General features: G+C 40.3%; 1 protein-coding gene and 5 non-coding genes across 14 annotated transcripts; all 6 read left to right on the forward strand.

Annotated features, from left to right (window-relative positions):
- Nucleotides 1–3631: 3631 nt before the first annotated feature.
- syncrip (synaptotagmin binding, cytoplasmic RNA interacting protein) lies at nt 3632–22561 on the forward strand. 9 transcript variants are annotated; one of them, XM_061241389.1, is made up of 19 exons: nt 3632–3727; nt 4406–4452; nt 4838–4894; nt 5322–5366; nt 5712–5762; nt 6156–6200; nt 6551–6598; nt 6981–7023; nt 11845–12004; nt 12868–12986; nt 13067–13174; nt 13571–13684; nt 14028–14204; nt 14303–14438; nt 16262–16470; nt 18323–18472; nt 18593–18714; nt 18967–19330; nt 21015–22561. In XM_061241389.1, the coding sequence occupies exons 8-19, from the start codon at nt 7000–7002 to the stop codon at nt 21054–21056; spliced, it is 1725 nt and encodes a 574-aa protein (XP_061097373.1). In that variant the 5' UTR covers nt 3632–3727; nt 4406–4452; nt 4838–4894; nt 5322–5366; nt 5712–5762; nt 6156–6200; nt 6551–6598; nt 6981–6999; the 3' UTR covers nt 21057–22561. The 9 variants fall into 9 exon arrangements, with proteins under 9 accessions (XP_061097373.1, XP_061097374.1, XP_061097375.1 ...); XM_061241390.1 differs by having other exon boundaries at nt 21018–22561; XM_061241391.1 differs by having other exon boundaries at nt 18593–18693.
- On the forward strand, nt 5091–5162 carry LOC133129871 (small nucleolar RNA SNORD50). Its single transcript, XR_009708872.1, has one exon. It is a non-coding gene; the product is annotated as a small nucleolar RNA SNORD50 (small nucleolar RNA).
- LOC133129873 (small nucleolar RNA SNORD50) lies at nt 5464–5535 on the forward strand. The gene has a single exon (XR_009708874.1). It is a non-coding gene; the product is annotated as a small nucleolar RNA SNORD50 (small nucleolar RNA).
- On the forward strand, nt 5920–5991 carry LOC133129870 (small nucleolar RNA SNORD50). Its single transcript, XR_009708871.1, has one exon. It is a non-coding gene; the product is annotated as a small nucleolar RNA SNORD50 (small nucleolar RNA).
- LOC133129869 (small nucleolar RNA SNORD50) lies at nt 6318–6389 on the forward strand. The gene has a single exon (XR_009708870.1). It is a non-coding gene; the product is annotated as a small nucleolar RNA SNORD50 (small nucleolar RNA).
- Nucleotides 6759–6830, forward strand: LOC133129872 (small nucleolar RNA SNORD50). The gene has a single exon (XR_009708873.1). It is a non-coding gene; the product is annotated as a small nucleolar RNA SNORD50 (small nucleolar RNA).
- Nucleotides 22562–23145: the final 584 nt, after the last annotated feature.

The following is a 23145-nucleotide window of genomic DNA, read 5'->3' on the forward strand; positions in this document are numbered from 1 at the left end:
TGTGTTGGAGTTAAATATTTTTTTATTTTGTACCTCCAAGCACCTGTATTTTATTTGCGTCCAGTTTGCAAATTTTATTCTCAACTAAATCATAAAAGCATACCATTTTCATTTCACTGACTGAATATAAAAACTTGTATAAACATTATAATGTACAACCTAATTCAGACTTAATCCATAAATCCTAGGAGGAAAACAGCTCTATAACAATAAATATTTATTCTGCATTCTATGAGAATTCCAAAACATGTTTGAACAGCGGGTTAAAAATAGAAGAAAAACCCAGAGCCCAGTGTTCCAATCCCAATGATTTATGCCTGTGATATAAAGAAATTATATATCACACATTTATGATGTAATTAAAAAACAAGAACAACTTTTTGTTTTATTACTCTAATCACACATTGGTGGCCTTGCTAATATGCCATCTTCTTTATTGTCTGTTGTAGAAGTACTTTCTGTGCACAATCTGTGTCAGCAGAAATGACTTTACATACTGAACTATGGTGATGCTTCATGCAAATAAAGTGGATAAGTGTATCGTTCAAATGTAAACTAAGCAATGTAAATTAGATGTCACAAGTTTGAATCTGCATTATGTACAAACAGTCCACAGTGGCGATGCAAGTGGGTCCAACATCCTCCTGGGGTAGAAGTACATTTACGGTGTAAATCTATTTGCCACCAGACTACAGAATTTTAATTTAGTAAATCTGAATAAGTATTTTATACAGTACTTTAAAATTTTAAAAAGAAATTGTTCATTTAATTTGTTTCTATTGAAGTCAAAGTATTGTGTATTTTGTAATTTGAATTTGTATGTAAGGTTTCAAAACTGAATGCTGTGATTTGAATCTGAATTTCAAAATCCTGAACAGATCGTACAAATTCCGGGGAAAACTAAGCATATTTATGCGGCACACCAGACTGAATATTTTATTCACATTCAATGGTGTTCTGTCAGATTCATGAGTGTGCTGTTTGGTCAAAACTTTGATTGGCTTTGATGAATGTTCATTCATCTTTTCACCTCACCACCCCCAGGGCTCTGTCACTTACCCAACTGCAGTTAACCCCATTGTCCTCAGCACCTTAATAAGGCCATCTTGCCTTCCAACTGATAAATTCCACATTAAGGCCTGATTGGCACCACACGTTTAATCTGATAGAGATTTCACACCCTCTCGTTGATGATTCCTATAGTATGTGTGGAGTACGTCCTGTTTTCTTTTCTGAACTGTGAATCTGGGCACAGCTGGCATATAGAGCTGTAATTTGGCTGGCTGAAAACTGGCGGTTCACCCTTGAGGGCCACTTGGCGTTCCATGGAAACTGAACATAATATCTGCACTGTCTCCCCTGAGTGATCCATGGCATGACTTGGCATGCTTGCAGATACTGTAAGCTGCAAGGGTGGTATCCGTCACCTGAGCTGTTATTTGTCAATTATTCATAAGCCTGCACCCAAATTTTTATTTCTCTCTTCTGAACCTCTACCATAGCACCGCTGAAAATTACCTTTAAATAAACTGCTGGATTTGCTCATTTCCATTGGATTGGCTCTGAAAATAACTCACTTTCTGGGTACTGGCTGCAAGAATAACTTATTTCCCCTTGCCTGTCAGACAAATTGTTCTCTGGGTGGATCCAAGCTGTGTATCATTTTGCAATGTCATGTCATTGCACTGGGACATTTCTGTTGTTTTCACTTTATTTGCTAATGCAGCTTCAGTGTCCTTATGCTTTCAAAAAGGTCTCAGAGATATTTGTATTCCTTTATACTGTTATGGCTTCCATTGAACAGGAATCACTTGGAGCACCCAAGGTCATCTGATCGTTTATGCTCCCTGATTATTGTATTAATAATTAGAACAGCACAATCAATTTCTGGTTTTTTTGTTTAGTTTTTTTTTTACAGCCAAAGATCATCATAAAGCAGACATGCCTAATTTATCTTTTCAAACCAAACTTGTAATTAATGTAATTAAATGTTTTCTGACAGAGTGGTACAGATGGATTATGGATTCAGTACCTGTGTATAAAGATCCGTAGGAGACAGTGACCCCTTGTGATGGGAACAAGAAGTAACTGTTTGCTGCAAACATGCTGCAAAAATCTGTTTTATTTTCCTCAAAATAATCTGCTGCAAACATGTTGATTATTATTACCATTTTATTTCTAAAGGAAATGTAAAAGAAACATATAATCAGAAACATGAATGCAGAGGATTTTATCCAAGTGTGAATGCACTTAGGCCTTTTTTAATTCCCTTTGAATCACGCAGATTTATTCTTAAACTCATCTGCAAAAGTTTGGACACCCCTGGTCAAAAAGCTTTCTACAATTAATATCTTGGTGAACAGAAGTGAACCTGACCTGTAAATGACAAATTTCTTAAAATTTTTAAGAAAGATTCCTTTTTATTTAATTTGTTTACAGTTTCAAAATAAAATGAAAAAAGGAAAAAGGACCTGTGCAAAAGTTCCAATTATCTTCCATTTTCTAATAATGTTTCTGACAGTGGAAATAGGCACTTTGACAAGTTGTTTTTGTAGCCTTCTCCTTCTTGGTGGAAATGAACCATCTTCATTCTGAAATCCTTAGACAACTGTTTAGAGGAACCCATGGCTGTTAACACCAGACAGAACAGCCTTAGTTGCATAAGATTGGTAGCCGTGGGGAAAAATAATTTCTAGGTTTACATGTTTAAGAATGTGTTTTTTAAAAAGCAGGACACATGTACCCCTGTAAATGCTCATAATCTCCATACGGCCACTGTGCTCTGTGTTTCACCTCATATGCAAGGCCTCCATGCACACATACACCCTCACAGCATGGAGTACACTGATTGGGTCCTCATTAAACCTGTTAAGACTTCCGTTCTACAAGTCTCCTGATGTGTACTGAAACCACAATGTCCCAGATAGATGAAAAACCGACAGCGACGACCTGTGTCACAAAGTAGTGTTACTGAGTTAGCTGGATAATTGCACAGAGTAAAGCCCAGAACAGCACTTTTTACTAGAGTCCATGGTCCAGGTTTAGGAGTGTTCAGTGCAGCTATCCAGTTAACTCAGTAATCCTACTTTATGATACAGGCCCTGGCTCTGTCTCAGTGGAGCGGGCATATTTTGGAACTGCTCTAATGGTCTAAAGCAGTTTTAGCACTTCCAGCACTTTAGTTTGTTATCACACAAGACATGTGAGATTGTTAGTTTCCTAGTACATGACCACGATATTATCTAAATGTGTATTTATTCTAAGCATAACAGCTCCCAGAACAATTAGGACCCACTCTTTTTCCCGAAAGAGAATGTTGACAGAAAATAAACGCAGTTAAGAGAGAAAATGAAATGGGCCAATATAAAACGTACATAACTTATTTCATCTGATTTATTTGCTCTTAATAATATACCATCGTGGTTGTGGCAGGGTTGGCTCTCGCTGATTCGCATATATTTTTTAGTGAGCGCAAGTGAATACATTTGCAATGTGTCTGTCAAACCATTCCGCAGTTATTTTTTATTCCTTACAGTAAGACGATCAAAAACTTAAATTGCCCTTAAGACACTCATAATACACTTGAATGATTATATTGAATCTGCGACATCCAAACGAACAATAACTTGGACTATAAGTACCACATGAAAGGCGGGCGAAGTTCTCAATCGCTTAAATTCCAGGGGGAGGAAGATAGAACAAACATAACGGTGACATGAACACACAGGTACGATTTTCTTATGGGTTTGCCCAAAAAATGGATACATTGTTTCGTATAATAGCTCCGCTTGCAAGGACATTCAAATAACGTTGGATGATTCAGCAACTGTATATATAAAGAGTAACCATACAATTTCGGTAAGTTAGTTGAGCCCGTGCGTCTTCGAACGTAGCCTGAGCCATATTAAGCAGTTTCCGTAGCCTACGTTTCAGAATGCCAGCCTAGTCATTCGTTTTCTATTAGTTATCTAATGAAAATATTCTGTCTTGCATTCATACTTCCTACGATATTCATTTTATGTGCCTATGCACCTAGCGAACTTGCTAAGCGACTTCAGCAGTTTGGAATGACTGCGAATGCATTCTTAAGATAGCTAAATCATGTGCCGCAATCTCAGCATGGTTTACTGTCCTACAAGTGGTGCAAATTTGAGGTTGGATTCAAATTGTGAGAACTCAAATTTAGGGACTTGCAGCAATCTCCGCACTGCAACGCGACCGCGTGCACGAGAGGAAAAGTATGTGGTCAACCAGCTATAATGCCTTTGTAATCTGATCTTTGATCAGACATTTATGAACCGAACTGATTAGTATTACTTGAGGCGTTACCTTCAGGATTTCAGGAATTAAAAGTAAGCAACAGCTGGAATGACATTCAAGTAAATTTTCTGGTATTATCTTTTAGCATTGTGGAGGGTCAGCGCTGCACATGTGTGGAGATATTCGTTGAAGGTAAGGATCCAAGGCTTGGATTTTACTTTGAGAATAGTCTCCCATTTATACAGACAATTTATACACGATAATAACATGCAGCATACCCTCCTCATGTTCTCTTTAGCGCAGTGTAATTTAGTTTTTTGCCTTAAGGATGAATCAATCTATCCCGAACCTGATTTATATTTGAAAAGCAACTTGAAATTCGACATGCTATAATAACCACTACTGAAGTGGTCTAAAGTTTGCTTCTCGTAATTTTACTGACCGGATGCATAATATAAAGTTTCCAATTTAATTCTGATTGCTCAGTGGAGCCTTTGGAGAAATATGATTCAAATGTAGATGTCATTGTATTTTGGGTAAGCTAGGCTATACATGTTCAATTATTTGATCTGTACAGATGCTGGAGTATGGGCGCCAGTTGGTCTGAACGTGACATTGGATGTGCTTTGTGACGGTAAGGACTTTGTGATTTTTTTTTAACTGACCTTCTTACATTTGACTAAATTGTCAGTTGTAGCAAATGCTACACTTAAGGTGAATGTAAAAGACATTGCTCTTATGTGAAGTGAATCTTCAAATGTTCCACCCAGGAATTGAATATGACACTCCACTCACTGAGCGTTGCTTCACTGTGCTTATCTGGGAGTTTGCCTTGAGGATGAATCTATCCCGAACCTGATTCTGTTTGATTGACAAACACTGTCGGATCTGACTTCTGAAAGGCAATATCAGACATTTAGATATGGGCCAAAGTAAGCTCAAGTAATTGCTAGCATGGGACTACTATATAATTCACTTTGCAAGTATCTAACCAAAAATTACCAGCATGGTGAACTAAAATATGCAAAGTATTCAACAAATGTTAATTTTGGTCTCTGCAGAACCATTGGAGATGTGATCTGAATTTGGAAAGTGTGACATTTTGGGTAAGCTTAACTTGAGTCTTAAAGTAAAGAAACTTTTCTACATTAAAAAAAGTACTATGTTTTTGCCCCACCTTGCTCAACAGTTTCTGTGAGTTTGTCTTAAGGATGAATCTATCCCGAACCTGATTCTGTTTGATTGACAATCACTGTCGGATCTGACTTCTGAAATGCAACTCACACCCATCTAATATTTAGTCGCTTTTAGACATAGGCCAAAGTAAACTCAAAAGTGCCAACATGTAACTACTACTGAATTGGCTTTGTCAGCAGCTACCTTAGTTTTACAGGCATGGTGCACTACAATATGAAAATGTTAAACAGTTTTTCATTTTGGTCCCTCTGCAGAACCATTGGGAAGATGTGATACAAATTTGGGGAGTGTTGTGATTATTTCAGGTAAGTTTAAATCTTGTGTGTTAAACCTTTGAGTGGTCTGACCACTCAACATATCTTTAATAAGATCAGATTACTTTTACGTTTGAATGGTAGTTACTTTAATACGAAACATGAACTTGTTTTTGCTTCACTTCGCTCAATGGTTTCTGTGAGTTTGCCTTAATGATGAATCTATCCCGAACCTGATTCTGTTTGATTGACAATCTCTGTCGGATCTGACTTCTGAAATGCAACTTGCCAGTCTAATTGATGTTTAGCCGATTTCAGACATTGGCCAAAAGTGTCAGCCTGTAACTTTTACTGAATTGGCTTTATGTAATCATGTCTTTAGTTTTACAGGCATGGTGCATTAGAATATGAAAACATCAACATTTAATTTTGGTCCCTCTGCAGAACCATTGGAAAGATGTGATCCAAATTTGTGAGGTGTCATTTCAGGTAAGAGTCTTACCACTCGGCATAACTATTTAATTTTTAAATGTTTGAATAGTAGTTGCATTTTGCTGATAAATTTGAAGTTTTGCCTCATTCTGTTCAACGGTTTCTGTGAGTTTGCCTTAATGATGAATCTATCCCGAACCTGATTCTGTTTGATTGACAATCACTGTCGGATCTGACTTCTGAAATGCAACTCGCGTGCGTCTAATTTTTAGACGTTGGCCAAAGTAAACTCAAGTGCCAACGTGCAACTACTGAATTAACTATATAAGCATCTACCTTAATTTTACAGCCATGGTGCACTACAATATGGAAATGTTAAACCATTTTTCATTTTGGTCCCTCTGCAGAACCATTGGGGAGATGTGATACAAATCAGAAGTGTTGTGACATTTCAGGTAAGTTTAAATCTTGTGTGTTAAACCTTTGAGTGGTCTGACCACTCGGCATAACTTAAAAGATCAGATTACTTTTACGTTTGAATGGTAGTTCCTTCACTACGAAATACTAACACTTGTGTTTTTTGCCTCACTTTGTTCAATGGTTTCTGTGAGTTTGTTTTAAGGATGAATCTATCCCGAACCTGATTCTGTTTGATTGACAATCACTGTCGGATCTGACTTCTGAAATGCAACTCGCAATTCCAGCCCCCTTTAAAGAAGGCTTTAAAAATACAATCCTTTAAGGGGTTACATTAGGGAGCTCTAGTGTAATTCTGTATTGTATGGACTCTGTACCATATATGAAATGTACTGAACATTTTCCACTTGCATTCCTCAGCACAGCATTAAGAGATGTGATGTGGAAAGCGGTAATGCTTCAGGTGAGTTTACATTTGAGATGGCTTTGTCCAGCATTCTACTATGTTATTTATTTTATCAATAAAGGCACAGGGCTGAATCTAAAAGCTGGATAAGTAGAAATTTGAAATTTCTTGCTTCTGGTCAAGAAGTGTCCCAAACTCAGCTTGATTAATCTTTAAACGGACTGATTACGGAGCTAGCTTGATTGTAGTAGGAAGTGTGCTACAGTTGGTGGTTTTGCAAAGCCTCTTGTGACCAGTCTCATTGCAGTTTGATGCCTCTCTACATAGTACATTTTGAACCATAATTGCAGGTAATGGATGTGACAATTTGTCTTCTGTACAAATTTGCTTGGTATGGGTTGTAATGGTTGGTACTGTATGTAGAGGAAGGTGGTTGGATGGGGTTCATTTGGGAAAAGTTATTTTGTATGTCTTTCAGGGTACTGAAATGTATGCTATACATGGCTACATTGTTTGGCAGACCAAATGAAATATATTCACCGTGGGTGCTGTGTTTGGAAATTTGGCAAATTTACTACAGTACTCTTGGTACTGGTGTGCATAACACCGATGGTTGCTATAAGTCTGGATATACTATATTTGGGATGGATAATTTCTCATTGTGCAATTCATATCTGAAACGGAACTTGGATTTGCTTCCATTTTAATGCTTTGTATAAATGATTTTAATGAGTTAATAGTGCCATATCATTTTACATGTTGCTTATGTGCACTGATTTCAGATTCCTGGCAGGGTAGACAGTGTTAGTATATTTGTGTTGTGGGACACCATAGATAACGACTGATCAACTGTTCCAGGGTGGTGAATAACTGATTTTATTTTTTACAGGGCCCAAGGTGGTGGACATGTACTGTAGTTGCCGGTTCTGCAGAAGTGTTGTTTTTATATGAAATGACCAAAGATGTTTGTACTGAAATGCCCAGTGCTTAAGCAATAAAGTGGTTGAGCCCATCTTGTTCACTTGTCAGCTTGGAAAGAATGGTTATTGCCATCTGTTGCTTGTTGGGTATTTATCCAGTTTGAATAGTGTACATTTACTTCTGTAATGCTTTGAATGCATTGAAATTAGAATTTTATTCACTATGGGGGCAGCAGACTGGGAATCGTGATTAATTTGTTAAACAAGTAGGTATTGACTGATTTGGCCCATTTGGAAAGTTTGGTTCAGATGCTTCAAACTATGTTCATAGATGTTTATTCCACGATTGGTTTATTGCAGAAATTGGGTGTTTTTTTGGGGGGGGGGGGGAGAGGAGATACTGACATTGTACTTTGATTATTCTAAAATAGTTTACTGTGAGGGGAAGGCGTTTTGTCTAACATTCCATTATGCTTAATGGCACAAAACAGGCATGTCATTAAAACGTCACGGACTGATGGTGAGAGTGAGAACGAGCGTTTCACTTTCCTGGCTTAAAGGAGCCCTTGCTCCTGTAGCAGAGGTGGGGAAACGAGGGCTATATCCGTTTCTGCTTTTCATGCCAACTTTATTAGCCCTATAATTTGCCATTTGACACTGGCTGGGTTCCTTAAGTGCATGAATGATGGCCGAAGACTGTTATTGCATCCCGATATGAAAGCTTTTACTCTGATCTACTCAATTGAACCAGTGTTGATGTACAGTACAGCCAACTGGCTCATTGAGCCGGAGTAGTTTGTGGAAACAACATGCATACTGGCCTTTCAGGACCTGGACGGCCAATCCCTGTCTTGAAGGTCAATATTCTACATTTATTGTTGCATTTCCTTGTATGCTTATACATGCAAATAAATGTTAAATTAAAAACTTCCTACCAATTTGTCCAATATAAATCACATATTTGTCATGACCATTCCCAGAATACCCAATGCAGAAATATAGAATGGTATGCTCAAATTTGGATGTAATTTTATTTTTTGGAAGGGGCAAAAAAGCAATAATTGCTCTAATTCCATGACTGCAGGAATGTTGAATTCCCAACGATTGGGGTCTAGTCAACAATATGCTTGTATTTGTTATTTGAGCAGAGCCAAGATGCACAACTGTAAACCAAAGCTTGGGAGGTTGTAACTTGTATCTTGACTGACCGATGCATGACATGAGTCATTAAATAAAAAATGGCAATGTGGTTCACAAAATTTTGACGTAACTGAAAATTTCAGACAAATTTGCTGCACAGAACCTATTGTTACAAATGTTTTGAGGCTGTGCAGACTGCCATGTTATCCTACCATGAAAACATGAACAAAGTTTTCCCATTATGCAACTGACTGGACTGCACATTTTGATGATGGCTCTCAAGGAATGCATCAGGGCATTTGATTGAAATGCTGACTGGCAATGGCATCAACACTTAACTAGTTAAAGCCACTGCATTTCAGCTCAGTGGTCTTAATCTGTAGATGAAAGACCATGGGAGGCAGCTGCTCAACGGTTGTGGAATGCACTTGAAGCTGACCTATCATTCAAAGCCCTTTTCAAAAGGACATGTAATGGCTTCAGTCGATTTTATTTTGTTACCTGGATGCTATTTAATTATTTGATTGTTTTGTTTACAGCATTGGATTCAAGAAATGTGCTTTATGAACCAGATGCATTATTATAGTCTGAACATCGGTTTCGAAATTAGACTCATTAATTTCTGAAAACTCCAATAGGTCTAGAGTTGTAATCGTTAGGGGGCCGGCTGATGGCGATCGTGCTCCCTCCGAATTTATTACAGCTCTAGCGTCCATAATGCAATTTATTAGGTTCAGTAACAGTTGCCAAAGTAAAAATGGCTGAATAATAATCATCAATTACTATATATAGATTTTTGCAATATGCTACTGAATTGAAGTCCACGTCCTTTGTTATCCAACGATTGTCACACTCCATACTAATATCCAAACGCCACGCGCACTGATTACAGGCGTGTTCCCCACATCTTCACTTGAAAGAGCGTTAATGTAACTTAGATATATCATCCCGTGAAAGTGGGCGATACATTAACGAGCCTCGGGTTAGCACTACTTGACCGCTGTGTATGTTATTTCAATTTGGAAATTACATTTGTCTTTGTTCTTGGAATTACTCGCTATCAGCCAAGGGACAACAAGTTTACCAGAGCCCCGCCTGTCTGAAAGGCCTCCTCCCTCGTACCCGGCTCCGCCCATGTGTTCGTGGTTGATGGGGAGACGGAGGGGGACCGCTTGTACTACGAAAAAAGGCGAGCCCGTGTACGGCTCTCTGAGAAACCCCATAGATACGAGCAAACTCGCGGCATGAGCGCGGCCGCCATTTTACATCATCTACAGTGGAGGAGCAGAGCCGGACCTACGCCGGGAGTCGTACACTTTTCTCCTTTTTTAATACCCTTCCTTCCGAAATAATCTATACCACACACCTTATTAAATCATCGACAGGTAAATATATGTGCAATTTTCAACCAGCCAATATGCAAAGTGTTGCATTTTACTGTTGTTCTATCAGTGTTTTTAAACAATGTGGAAACTGGTTCGTATGTCTGAAACCGGCTTTTTGAAAATGGACTCCAGTTATGTGGCGGCACGTTGGACAACTAGCAAGCAAGCTAGTCAGCTAGGCCCTGCCCTCTTTGGTTTGATGGAATTGATACATTCTGTCTTGGAAATTGTGCCTTTTTAAAAATATGTTTTCCACTGGGTGCCTGCCTGAAAATGTTCTATAGGTAAAGGTAGCTGACGATGGCTAGCTAGCTGCCAACGTGATACCCTGTGATGTTGAATATTTGAGCGTGCTAGCTAGCTATCAAAGCATTTAGCTAACGTTAGCTAGCTATATACATTATAGGCCAGGCCATGCAATCTGCTGTTCTCTATTTTGCTATGCTTGATTCGGTGTTTTCAAAACATGACATTGTTCAATTATTGCAACGTTTAGCCACGGGACACAGTGCCTAACAAGTTACTGGTCCATTTTCCCACTAGTAGTTAGCAGAATGACTACTTTGCTCGTTAGCTAACGTTAACTGATGGGTAACAGGCTCAGCAGCGACTTTCTTGTCAGCTTTGTGGAATGATTATAAAATTCCCGTTGCTTGAACGCAAGCTCGCTTGTAGACTGCGTCCGGTAAAAACCATACTAGCAAGCTAATTAGGATTACTTTTCATGCACAGCATGGGCGGTTTTTCTAGCTAGCTAGCTAAATACTAAAGTTGGAATGTGCAGCTTGTTGGATTGCTAAATGCGTTCTCAGCCAAGTTAGGTAGCTAGTTGGCTAATGTTAGCCAACTGAAGGAAAGCAACCGAAACACGTGTACGGCTTCGCGCAGCAGTCTTGGTCGAGTTGCGTGCTGAACGGGTAGGGATGGGCTTTTGTTCTCCCCGACCAAGACTGCTTCCACTTGTTCTGCTAACTTCCTAGGAAGGCGGGAAATCTGTTGTGGATTATATTCGCACTACTAAAAGCAGGTGGCATAGGATCGATGAGTTCATGTAGTCGGTGAAGTGAGAGTAGGTTGTGCGAAGACCCGTCTATTGATTTGCTTAACTTGGTTAAGTGCTGTCTTTGCTCAGCTGCTAAGTGCTAAATTTGTAGAGGGGGGTCTAGCTACGTGTTTGATAAATCTATGATTCAGAACAGATCACATGAAGTAGATACGTCGTACATAACTAGTCAACCATGGTTAAAGTAGAAAGAAGAAACCTACTGCTGGCGAAGTCTTAACATTCTCCGTGTAGCCTGCAAGCTACCGGCCATGTGCATGCTTTCTGCGTTTCAGCATGTGAAACGTGACAGTGATTTATGACCCCATGATTTCAAGTAATTTATGGTCTTACAGTCTTTGGATTAATTTGGCTCATTGCATTTGCACAGATTTCTGGAGACATGGCCACAGAACATGTTAATGGAAATGGTACAGAAGAACCCATGGACACCACTGCTGCAGTTACCCATTCTGAACACTTCCAGACTTTATTAGAAGCTGGTTTACCACAGAAAGTTGCTGAAAAACTAGATGAAATTTACATAGCAGGTAAGGCACACAAAACATCCAAAAGATTCTTTTTCCATATGGATTTTATTTAGAAAATTATTGCATGTTCTTATTAAATCTATTGAATGTGGGAATTGGGATACTGAAGCAACTTTTTGTGGTTTCCTAACAAAATGGGTACTGCAGTCTAAAAAATCCCCCGCCCCCACTCCCCAGTAGTGCATTTTGTACATTGTGAATTCAGAATGTGCATCGGGGCAGAATTGAAGCATCCTGGCCTGTTAAAGATATAAGACTTGTGAGGATTAGCACCCTTGTTATACAGTAGCCCTATGAGGAGGCCCTTGTAAGGTCTCAAGGGGGAATGTGAAGCCAGCTGGCTACATGCAAGAACAATGGAAGCAGCTGTCTGAGGCTGGGACAGGTGATGTGCCCTTTGAAAGCACATTGTGGACATGCTAATTATATTGGTCGGGGTGGGGTGGGGGGGTAAAGGATGGGGGCTCCAGGGGTCGTGAAGGCAGTAGTATCAGTTTGCATCGTTGCATCTGTTGAGACTCCTGAAGAGATAAAATGCGGTAGTATCTTTTTGTTAGTGAGGACGCGACTAACAACGTACCTTTTTAATCACGTTGCATCATTTGCGTGAGCTTTTGATTGCAATTTGGAATGTGCGTGGAAGCTTATGGGAATATCTTTGAAAGTATTAAATGCATGTTTTATTTTGCCATGTATAAATTACGGAATACAGAGAGCGTGCGTCTAAACACTGTTGACATTCGGTCCGCACATGTACTTTGCTAGTGCTGGTGCTGCTGGGATCTTATGGTGTCGCATGTGCATGCTAGCCAACAGAGTGCTTTTGACAAAATGCTGACGTTTGCAGTGTTGCTCTTTCCTAGGTTTGGTAGCACACAGTGACCTAGATGAGAGGGCAATCGAAGCTTTGAAAGAGTTTAATGAAGAAGGTGCACTGCAAGTTCTACTTCAGTTTAAGGAGAGCGACCTGTCACATGTGCAAGTAAGTCAGTTCAGCCGGTGCTTATTTGAAATGAAATGCCCTTCTCACAGTAACATTCACGCATTTCTTCCTCCCTCCAGAATAAAAGTGCCTTTCTGTGTGGAGTAATGAAGACTTATAGACAGAGGGAGAAGCAGGGGACCAAAGTCTCAGATTCCAGTAAAGGACCAGATGAAGCAAAAATTAAAGTATGTTGGAAGGGGAATGGTTTTTGAAGATTATGCCTGACTGCGCAAATTGGTCTTGGTGTGTCTGACCCAACTAATGATTCTGCTTGCTCCCGATGGTTAAAATGGCAGCACTTACAAAATGGCAGTTTGGTTTCCTGGGTAGACTAAACAAATTGGGACATTTGCGGTTGAGATGCACCTTAAGATCTAAATAGACATGGACTTAATTTCTGCCAACTACCTGTTCAGGCAGAGTATATGTCTGAAGATTAACTGAATTGTTCCTCACAATTGTAATGTTGAACTTGGCGTACTGGTCTGGCTGGGCTCAAAGATACAGAATTTTATTTTTTCCTGTTACTGGGCTTAGTATAGTTTAACCGCATTTGTAAACCACAATTTGATGTCCCACAGGCTCTGCTGGAAAGAACCAGTTACACGCTTGATGTGACAACGGGTCAACGGAAGTATGGCGGGCCTCCTCCAGAGTCTGTGTACTCAGGCCTACAGCCAACAATTGGTACAGAGGTAAGGGCTTTTGCAAACAGGTCAGTGTTCGTTGTGCTAAGTATAGGCTGAATTGTGCTGGCTTAATGTGGTGAGCATTTTTAAAAAGACGAGAGCGGTTCCAAAAGGCCTCTTGCATTCCTAGTTGAAGTGTCCGAATGATGAAACGATATCTGTCCTGGAGTGACTGCCGTCACACTGACAGTTCAACCGCTAAGATCTGACCAGACACTTGGAAATATCTCGCCCTGCTCCGTTTTGAAGTAAATGTCTTTTCAACTCGGTCTTGCTGAGCACGATTTCCGCCAAAGGAATTATTTGTTGTGGTTGATCTTAATCTTGTAAAACATTTCTACCTTTTCAGATTTTTGTGGGCAAGATACCAAGAGATCTGTTTGAGGATGAGCTGGTGCCCTTGTTTGAGAAGGCAGGACCTATTTGGGACCTGCGTCTGATGATGGACCCCCTCAGTGGCCTGAACAGGGGCTATGCCTTTGTCACTTTCTGCACTAAAGAGGCTGCACAGGAGGCAGTTAAGCTGGTGGGTGTTTCCTTTCGATTTGTCCCCTGCCTTGCAGCACAAGAATGGGTGTTTGACTGGCTCACATCTGATCTCCCCCCACCCACTTTTTTTTGCAGTGTAATAACAATGAAATTCGACCCGGCAAACACATCGGAGTGTGCATCTCTGTAGCCAATAACAGACTGTTCGTCGGCTCGATCCCCAAGAGCAAAACAAAAGAACAGATTATAGAGGAGTTTGCGAAAGTCACAGGTGAGCGATGTCTGTACTGCGCGGGATGGCACTTACCCCACTCGTTTTGCTTTCAGAATGCCTTAATGCTTCTACTTTCTCTTTCTAATTATGATTGAAAACCTGAGTCAGGCCAGATGCGTGCATTTCAGGATTGACGCTTCTGTTTCAATGGTTTTTTCACTAAAACCGAAAGCTTTGGCGTTTTACTCATCCAATATGCATAGATTTGAACTAGATTTGGACATGGAATGTGCATGTTGGGGTATATGCCACACCTTGTAATGGGTGTGACGAAGCCTTCTTGTAGGAAAGTGGACTGGCAAACAAGATCAATAACGATTAGTCATTTAGCTGATGCTTTTATCCAAACGCAACTTTTATAGTTGATTAGACCTTTCAGGCCCCAGTGAAGCACCTTAGACACTAGGCCTCATTTGGTGCATGAAGCACTATCATACACTTCTGCTCTGTGGTAGCTGGCCAGTTGTTTTGTAAACGTGCAGAGAATCTACCAAACGCTCTGTTTTCCCTGAAATTGTGGTGTCTGTTTAAAACGATAATACAAAATGAGTCAAATTTTTTAATAAGATTACAATGTATTTATCGGACTTAACTCATCAAGCTCATTCTCCTGCTTTGGAATCTCCCCCCCCCCCCCCATTTAGAATTTGCACTGGTCCAGCAAATTAACCATTTATTAGCTTGCAAAGTTGACTGTCCCTGAGGGCTTCACAGAAATGTATGAAATAAGTTGGCTAACAAGCACATGATCTGTATTGGAGGCCATACAGGTCTGAAATGCTTTCCACTTTCAGCAGAGCTCTGGTGGGCTTAGACAAAACTGCTGTTGTCTTGGATTTAAATTCTGTTTATTTGCAGCCCATAGAGTAAAGATATGGCAATCTTTTGGCATTATGGCTTTTGATGACTGAAATTTTATAAAGGATTCCAACATTGCTGGCTATATAAAAAATGGCATTGGGATGGTCTTATTTGTAGCTAGCTAGTTGCACCACTTGTGAGCAGGGTGAGAGTGGGCCTTATGAATGAGCTACAGCTTGTCTTTATTCTTGCCTGTTGAAACATGCACTGTGAATGCAGGCCTTGTGAATTGACATCTGTATTGCTTAGCTGCCAGTGTTATTGGGGGAAACCAACATTCTGAACCATATGTTAGTAAATGTTGCTTATTAGAGCTTGGTTCAACTGACAACGGGCATGAGATGGTAAACAAAATATGGATAAGAGAATTCTAATTGCAATGTGAATTGAACAAGAAGCCTGGATTTGAAGATACAGTTGTGGTGCCGATGTATTACTAAAAGAACAAAAAACAAACAATTAGAAACAGTGCTAATGTCAGCCTCAGCTATTTGAATTCCGTCTGTCCACTTGTAGGATTTGTACGATTATGGGCTCTGTATTTGAATGGTCAGGACTGCAGTGCAATACAGAGATAATGACATTGATCTCGAGGGCATGTGGAGCCAAGCAGATTTCTCACACCCTATTTCACACCCAAGTGATGCACCAGAAGGCAATGGGCTGGTATTAGAATGGAATTTTTAAGGCCTCTAATACTTTGAAGTGTGACCTGCTTATTTATACTCCTCTTGATACCGCTCTTGTTTGTATGTTAAGTCTTCTCGCACTTATACAACCTTGAAGCTAATGATGAATCATTTAAAGATGGCTTGCACTTACATGTGTTGTATGAGTTTGCAGGTCCACACAAATGGTCTCCCTGTGTGGAAGTGCTAATTGAGGCGATGTTCTCCCGTCCAATCGACCCTGGTTATTATTCTTGACACATAGCTCTTTCATTTCCTCTTTCTGCACAGAGGGTCTTAACGACGTCATACTGTACCATCAGCCAGACGACAAGAAGAAGAACCGGGGCTTCTGCTTTTTGGAGTACGAAGACCACAAAACCGCAGCCATGGCCCGCCGCCGGTTAATGAGCGGGAAGGTGAAAGTGTGGGGCAACGTGACGGTGACGGTGGAGTGGGCAGATCCCATCGAGGACCCAGACCCTGAGGTCATGGCCAAGGTGAGTAGAGCGTAACCCTGTGGGGGAAAGGACAGGTGGTTCCAAAACCGGCTGTAGACTGACCGTAGTCTCATGAATAGTTGAGCAAGTCCATGTACGCGGATAAGGTGGGTGGCTTCAAATTAAGTGTTAAGTTAAAGCTTGCCAAGGTCGTTTCCAACCAGCCTCAGTGCTAGCTTTGTTCTGGATCTATGTTACATTTTTGTCTCCTCAGACAAGCTTGTTTATTAGCCTAGCCTGTTTAATTTTCATGCCATGTCAAATATCATAAGGATTTTTCCATACTCCTCCCCCAACGTGGCTGGCAGTGATGAAGCAAGCTTGAAGGAGAACTTTTAAAATAAGCAATTGCTTCCTAGCTTCTATTTTATTCCTGTGTGAAATGCTATGCAAAAATGCCTCTTGAGGAGTCTACTTCCATTCACATGCTCTTCCCCTGTCCTGAACTATCCTCTATGGAAAATAAATAAATTCAGGGTGGTTTAAAGTTGGCTGATTTGAACATTTTTGGAGTGACTCCTCTTCCTGTGACTACCTATTATGTTTCTCTTGTTGGCATGAAGTCATGGCAGGTGTACATGGGACCTGTCTCAACTTCTGATGTGGTACTCCCATGCCTGAGTGGAAGTAAATCTGGTTTCAGCCATGATGTGGATGACTGACCAGGCTCGAATATTTTCTGTCACACGTTACTTCTGTAAATACTGCAGCAAACATGCAGTGGACCACGTTCAGACTGCAGTTGAACGTGGCGCCTGTTACAATGTTTTTCCCCTCATATGCAACACAGATGCTATTTGAATGGAAAAACTCATCTTTGCGATTTTCAGCACATCTGTATGTGGAGATGTGATTCGTAGCCATAAGACTTGTATGTGAAATTGTTCAGGTCAGTCTTAAATAGTTCCATTTAATTTCTACATTGTAAGTAAGATAATTGCCTAATTTGGCAAATCGAAAACGTTTACAAAGACTCTGCGCTCACAGATGTCTAGCAGTCGGTATTTAAAGCAGTGCGTTTGACCTTAGCGAGCTCACGTTTTGCACCAGCAGAAAGGTCATTCTAAAGTTTCTCTAGCCAGGCTGTCACAGTCGTCCGACAAGGAATTTTGTAGTTGGGTTCCAAGTATGCCATTAATTTGTTGACGCCAACCTCATTGACTATTGAAATTGGCTTCAAATGAAATGCACCCGTGGTAATTAGTGACTTTGTCGAGGCTTTTTGCGGGTAAAGCAAGGTAAGCATGGACTGCTGTTGAGGGCTTGCTTTGCTAGCAGTCGTTTCTGTAGCCTTAATATGGTGAATAAATGTAAGTTGGTTTAACATGGAACCAGTACTACCACCACAGTATTCAATCGTGATTTTACAGAGTTTGGATTTCCTTCTTTTTTTTCTTTCTTTTTTTTTCTCCTCTTCTCTCTCCTCTTCTTCCTGTGTTAAATGCTCTTGTGCCTGGCAAATGGATACTTGTGCTTTTCTTCTGGTGAAAGAGCATTTTAAACACAATTTCACTTTCAATTTCATAAAAACTATCCATTATTGGTTAGTATTTTTCTTTGTACACGATTACAACTGTTTCAGTTAAGTGTGCACATTTAACCTTTCACACTCCTAGTCTATGTATGCCTTGGTTACTGAGGGGTGCCCTCAGAGGTACTGAAGAAATCTCCTACCAAACTGGATGTACACTTATTTTTACGCCACTCGATGTGACAGGCTTATATAATCACATTTCTGTATTGGCAGTACTGTTGGGTTGCACCAAAAAGGAATATGTACAGCATGTCGGCAAAAAAAAAAAAAAGGGCCTGATGTGCTAATCTGTAGATTCGTTGTTTTGTCACTTCACAGGTGAAAGTTTTATTTGTACGGAACCTTGCAAGTACTGTAACGGAAGAAATACTTGAAAAGACCTTCAGCCAGTTTGGGAAGCTGGAGCGAGTAAAGAAACTAAAAGACTATGCCTTCATTCACTTTGATGAGAGGGACGGAGCTGTGAAGGTACTGTCTCACACCTGGGAGTTCAGCTCCCGCTATTGTATCAAACTGGCTTCTGTCTGTGCTGTAATTTGAGCTGACTGATATTTTAATATTAATATGTCCCACCGGTTGCCTCCACAGGCGTTAGCTGAAATGAACGGTAAGGACCTGGAAGGAGAGCACATTGAAATAGTTTTCGCCAAGCCCCCAGATCAGAAGAGGAAGGAACGCAAGGCTCAAAGGCAAGCGGCCAAAACTCAAATGTAAGAGATTACCAGAAATAAAAATGAAGGTTAAGGTGCAATTAAGGTGGATTAATGGTGATTCGGAAAATACATGTATGTACTATGAGCATTAGCGTTGACATTGAAAGTACAAAGTATCACAGTTCTATGAAAATAGTCCATTCGGTGCCAGTTGCCTTTCTGGCTGTGAATGGTTAAAATGTCAGTTGGTAAAGTGTCCGGTTCCTTAAACATGCATGCACCCCCCCTCTCCCCTTATTTGACCCTCAGGTATGATGATTATTACTACTACGGCCCCCCTCATATGCCCCCTCCCACGAGAGGCCGAGGCAGAGGAGGCAGTAGGGGAGGCTACTCCTACGCCCCAGATTACTACGGCTACGAGGATTACTACGATTACTACGGCTACGACTACCACAACTACCGCGGCGGATACGAGGACCCCTACTACGGCTACGATGACTTTCAGGCCCCAGGCAGAGGACGAGGGGGCAGAGGCGCCAGGGGCGCTTCCCCAGCTCGGGGCCGGGGGGCCGGCGCTCCCAGGGGCCGGGCCGGCTTCTCTCAGCGAGGGGGCCCCGGATCGAGCCGAGGGACCCGCGGGGCCAGAGGAGGCACTCAAAGAGGCCGCGGGGTACGTGGTGCGTGGGGCGGCCGCGGTGGAAATGTAGGAGGCAAGCGCAAAGCTGACGGGTACAACCAGCCAGATTCCAAGCGGCGCCAGACCAATAATCAGAACTGGGGCTCTCAACCCATTGCTCAGCAACCGCTCCAGGGCGGTGACCATTCTGGTAACTATGGTTACAAATCTGACAACCAGGAGTTCTATCAGGATTCTTTTGGGCAACAATGGAAGTAGAACAGTAGGGCTTCAATTACCGAATTTTATTCTTTTTTATTTTATAGAGACTTGATCCGAACTCGTTTGGCCCAAAATCTGAATGAATGGTTGCCTGTTTAATTGGTGACATCTGACAAGATTACTCTTGTATATATTTTTAACATTCCGCTTGGACTTGAAAAGTAGTTACACTCCCACCTGCTTCTGGCAAACTGGTTTTATTTTTTAAAAATTTGTTTTAATCAGCTCTTGGCTATAACTGAATTCTATATTGAAATTTAACTATTTGTCTATTTGGCTGTAGTGTCATGTATATGTTTAGAGAAATTTTGGTCTCTGTCTTTACTAAGTTTACAGCAGCAAAAGAAGCATTTGTCTCCACAATTTATTGTATGAAATACAAATGAAATCTATTTGTATGTTTAAAAAGATAACATTGCTAGAATACCGTGTCATGTTTTGAGAAACAAGGACACTAGTCCTCGTTTTGGCTCTATTTTGGCTTGTATTCTTTGCTGTTTGTCTGCTTTAATAAAATTACACACACAAGTGTTAAAAACCTCAAATTGTGTTTCAAATTCATGGTTCGGCAAATTTTCTCTTCAAATTGCATTCAAATTTAAGGCCCCTTGTGGAAGAAAAGGAATAAAGGTTTGCATACGTTAGCTACATGCTGCAACGTCACTTTGCATGCCATCAAATTTGTAGTAATTTTAAACCACGTAATTCAACTGAGTTGGCATTTTCTTTCCACTACTCGGCTTTAATGTATGTATAGCAACATAACTCATTGTTTTAAATTGTTAATTTGACCTTTTCGAAATCAAGAGCACCAGTTTAACTGTGGAGAATCTGAACTGGATTGGCGACACAAAATGTTTTAAATCTTTAATCCAAAATATGCAGAAAAAAGGCCCATTACATACGATGAAATTTTAAATTTGGCATCCAAATATGGCCACAAGAAATTGTGACAATATCTTGTGGTAGTTTGGAAAGCACAATTTGAATATAATTGAGGCAGTTTACATTTGACACTGCCCTATAGTGGCTTCAAGTGTGATCTTGCATGTCAAACAATTCACAGCTCTTTTTGTTTCTACTCTTTGTATCCAAATCCAACGGTGGGGAGGTAATTGGCTTGCATGAAATGCTTACTGCTTTGCGATGCAGGGCACCTGCTTTTATGGGACGTAAACCCTCCCAATCACTTGACTGGTGTCACCTTTCAATAACATGACCACTGTTCTGCTTATGTTTTCCTAAAGGCTAAGATGTGTTTGCATGTGTGAAGTTGAAGAGTGTGGTAGTTTAGAGAATGCTAGTATACGTTTTTGCTTTGTAAAGGCTATCATTTACATTAACTTGTTGTTTTTTTGTAATGTCTGAATGGTGTCTTGTTTGGTGTGTGTATATATACTGTGTGGTATTCTCTTGTGAATTCTCTTCTAATTGCATCCTTTTGTTACCTGACTAGCAGGGAAAAGGGGTCGAGGCCGGTCCTGACCTGTTACTATGAAGACTGACTTGCAATGTGGGGTTACACCAGAAGCTGCCAATGGATGTGATGGTAAGGTCCACACAATGGTCCAATGATATTCCAGCCTTACAGAAGCATATCTCCCTGACTGCCACCTTTTAAAAGATCATCAATGGAGCAAATTCAAGATGTGTTACTTGCTTGGACTTTACAACATAGTCATAGGGATTATAAGCCTTGCATTTAGCCAACTTGTCACCCGTTCTCCCTGTGTTTCCCTGCTCCCACCCCCAAAGAATATGCCATTTTAAGAAGAATCAACATATTCAGATTTCCTAAAGGAAGCTCATCCTGAAATGAAATGTAAAATGTATTTTGCACTTTGTCTTAGTTTGAAGTGGCTCAAAGGAGCTTGATGCTATTGTATATTTTTTGTGCTAATTGCAGCTTTATGTTGGAATATCCATGTTAATCTAAATTGATTTGGATAGGTTTGAAAAGAATGTTAGCAGGTTTTAGGTGTAACCACCTGGCATGAATAGTCAGGCATTCCAGGAAACGGTTCTTTTCAGAACTTGTCTTTAAAGGGTTGGTTAACTACCTCAGTACAGAGGATTGAACTGCCCTGTCTGTACTGTAAATAGGGGAAATGATTTGATGAAAGCAGGACCTGTTCCCAACTAAATATGCACAAGAGCAGCAGCAAAACAGATGTACTTAATGTAATATAGTCATTTCGCTGTTGCTCTGACACTGCGAACAGTCAAACTGGGCATGTAAAATACTCTCATATGATGAGCCTGAACAGGCCCTGCCTTCATCCTATTTGAACTGAATTAGCTGCCTTGCTTCTTCAGGTGATGTAGTTACTGGTTGTATGATAGTTTAGAAAAATGTTACTTTTGTAAAAGCTCAGACACCGGAAAAGAATCACAACTACTTTTGAATATCTCTGCAGTGTCCCTTTTTTCTCAATGGAAGACAATGTGTCTAACTTTTTTATAATACTAACTCATCTTTTTTTATTTTTTTAAGCTGCATACACAATTATGTTCAAAAGCCATCACATTTCCATTTAACGTTTCCCCTAATCATGTGCAACATGAATAATCATTAACATCAAACCAGCTGCCTTTTCTGTCACGCTCGTTGAACGTGGCTAAGTTGTGAATTCTCACCATATTGAGAATGTGGTGGAAGCAGCATCAGCCAGAGAAGACTGGTGGTTCACCAGTTCAAAGGGATACTGCAGCTTTGATTTTTATTCCATGAACTGCAAAAAAACAAAAAAACAACAAAAAAAACAACAAAAAAAAAACAACAAAAAAAAAAAACACGAAAGACTGAACAACTTATCCGGTTTTTGTACACAGTTAACTCCCTCTCAGTACGTCTGTATTATTACAAACCTTTGAAAAGATGTTACCAGTTTTAAACTATTGTTGGTGGCCAACAACCGTTTTTGCATTCCTGCAAATAAATTGTTTTATACTGTAAGATGAGGTGAGTGTAACTTATTTTTGTAATAAAGTTTTTGATTTTTATCTGTGTCTTTAAAACTGTTTGCTATGCTCTCTACCCTCATTGATCATCATGTCATTCTGGTTTGTGAAAACATCTGTACTGTCTGAAAGGGCCAAGTTATTACCCGTAAAAGTCAATTTTCTTTACCAAAAGCTTCTGATTTTGATTGTCACATGATCTCACATTTTGGTAGCATTCAGTTGTGTTCATGACTCATGACAACTGAAGTATCTGAGCCTATTTAAAATGTTTAGGTGTGATTGTATCTGTGAACTTGCACTGGTATGTACAAGCCAATTAAACTACCCAGGAAAACTGTTGGAAACAACCTGCATATACCACCCTGCAGGAATAGTGTCCCTCACTTGGCATGACTGAAGTTTACACCTTGGGATATGTAGTCTACCATTGTGCGGGTTATTGTAGTCTTGCCAATAAACCCATACTACATTTGTTTTGTACAAGTTAGCCTGACGTACCATGTAACTTGTCCGTTAAGGCATATGCTTGTATGTTTTGTTTCCAACAAACAACGTGGGGTGGGAAGTGGAGGCCAGCCTCATCAATTTAAGTTACTCATTTTTTAATTGCCTGCAGCATGAAG

Source organism: Conger conger, chromosome 5 (genome assembly GCF_963514075.1).
Source record: "Conger conger chromosome 5, fConCon1.1, whole genome shotgun sequence".
NCBI classification, from domain to species: Eukaryota; Metazoa; Chordata; class Actinopteri; order Anguilliformes; family Congridae; genus Conger; species Conger conger.

Excerpts from the sequence above, each read along its gene's own strand:
- syncrip (XM_061241385.1), top strand. The coding sequence starts at position 7,000 with ATGTGGAAAGCGGTAATGCTTCAG. Across the intron at positions 18,473-18,592 it reads AGAGGGACGGAGCTGTGAAG|GCGTTAGCTGAAATGAACGG; the intron begins GTACTGTCTCAC and ends TTGCCTCCACAG. Across the intron at positions 18,715-18,966 it reads CAAGCGGCCAAAACTCAAAT|GTATGATGATTATTACTACT; the intron begins GTAAGAGATTAC and ends TTTGACCCTCAG.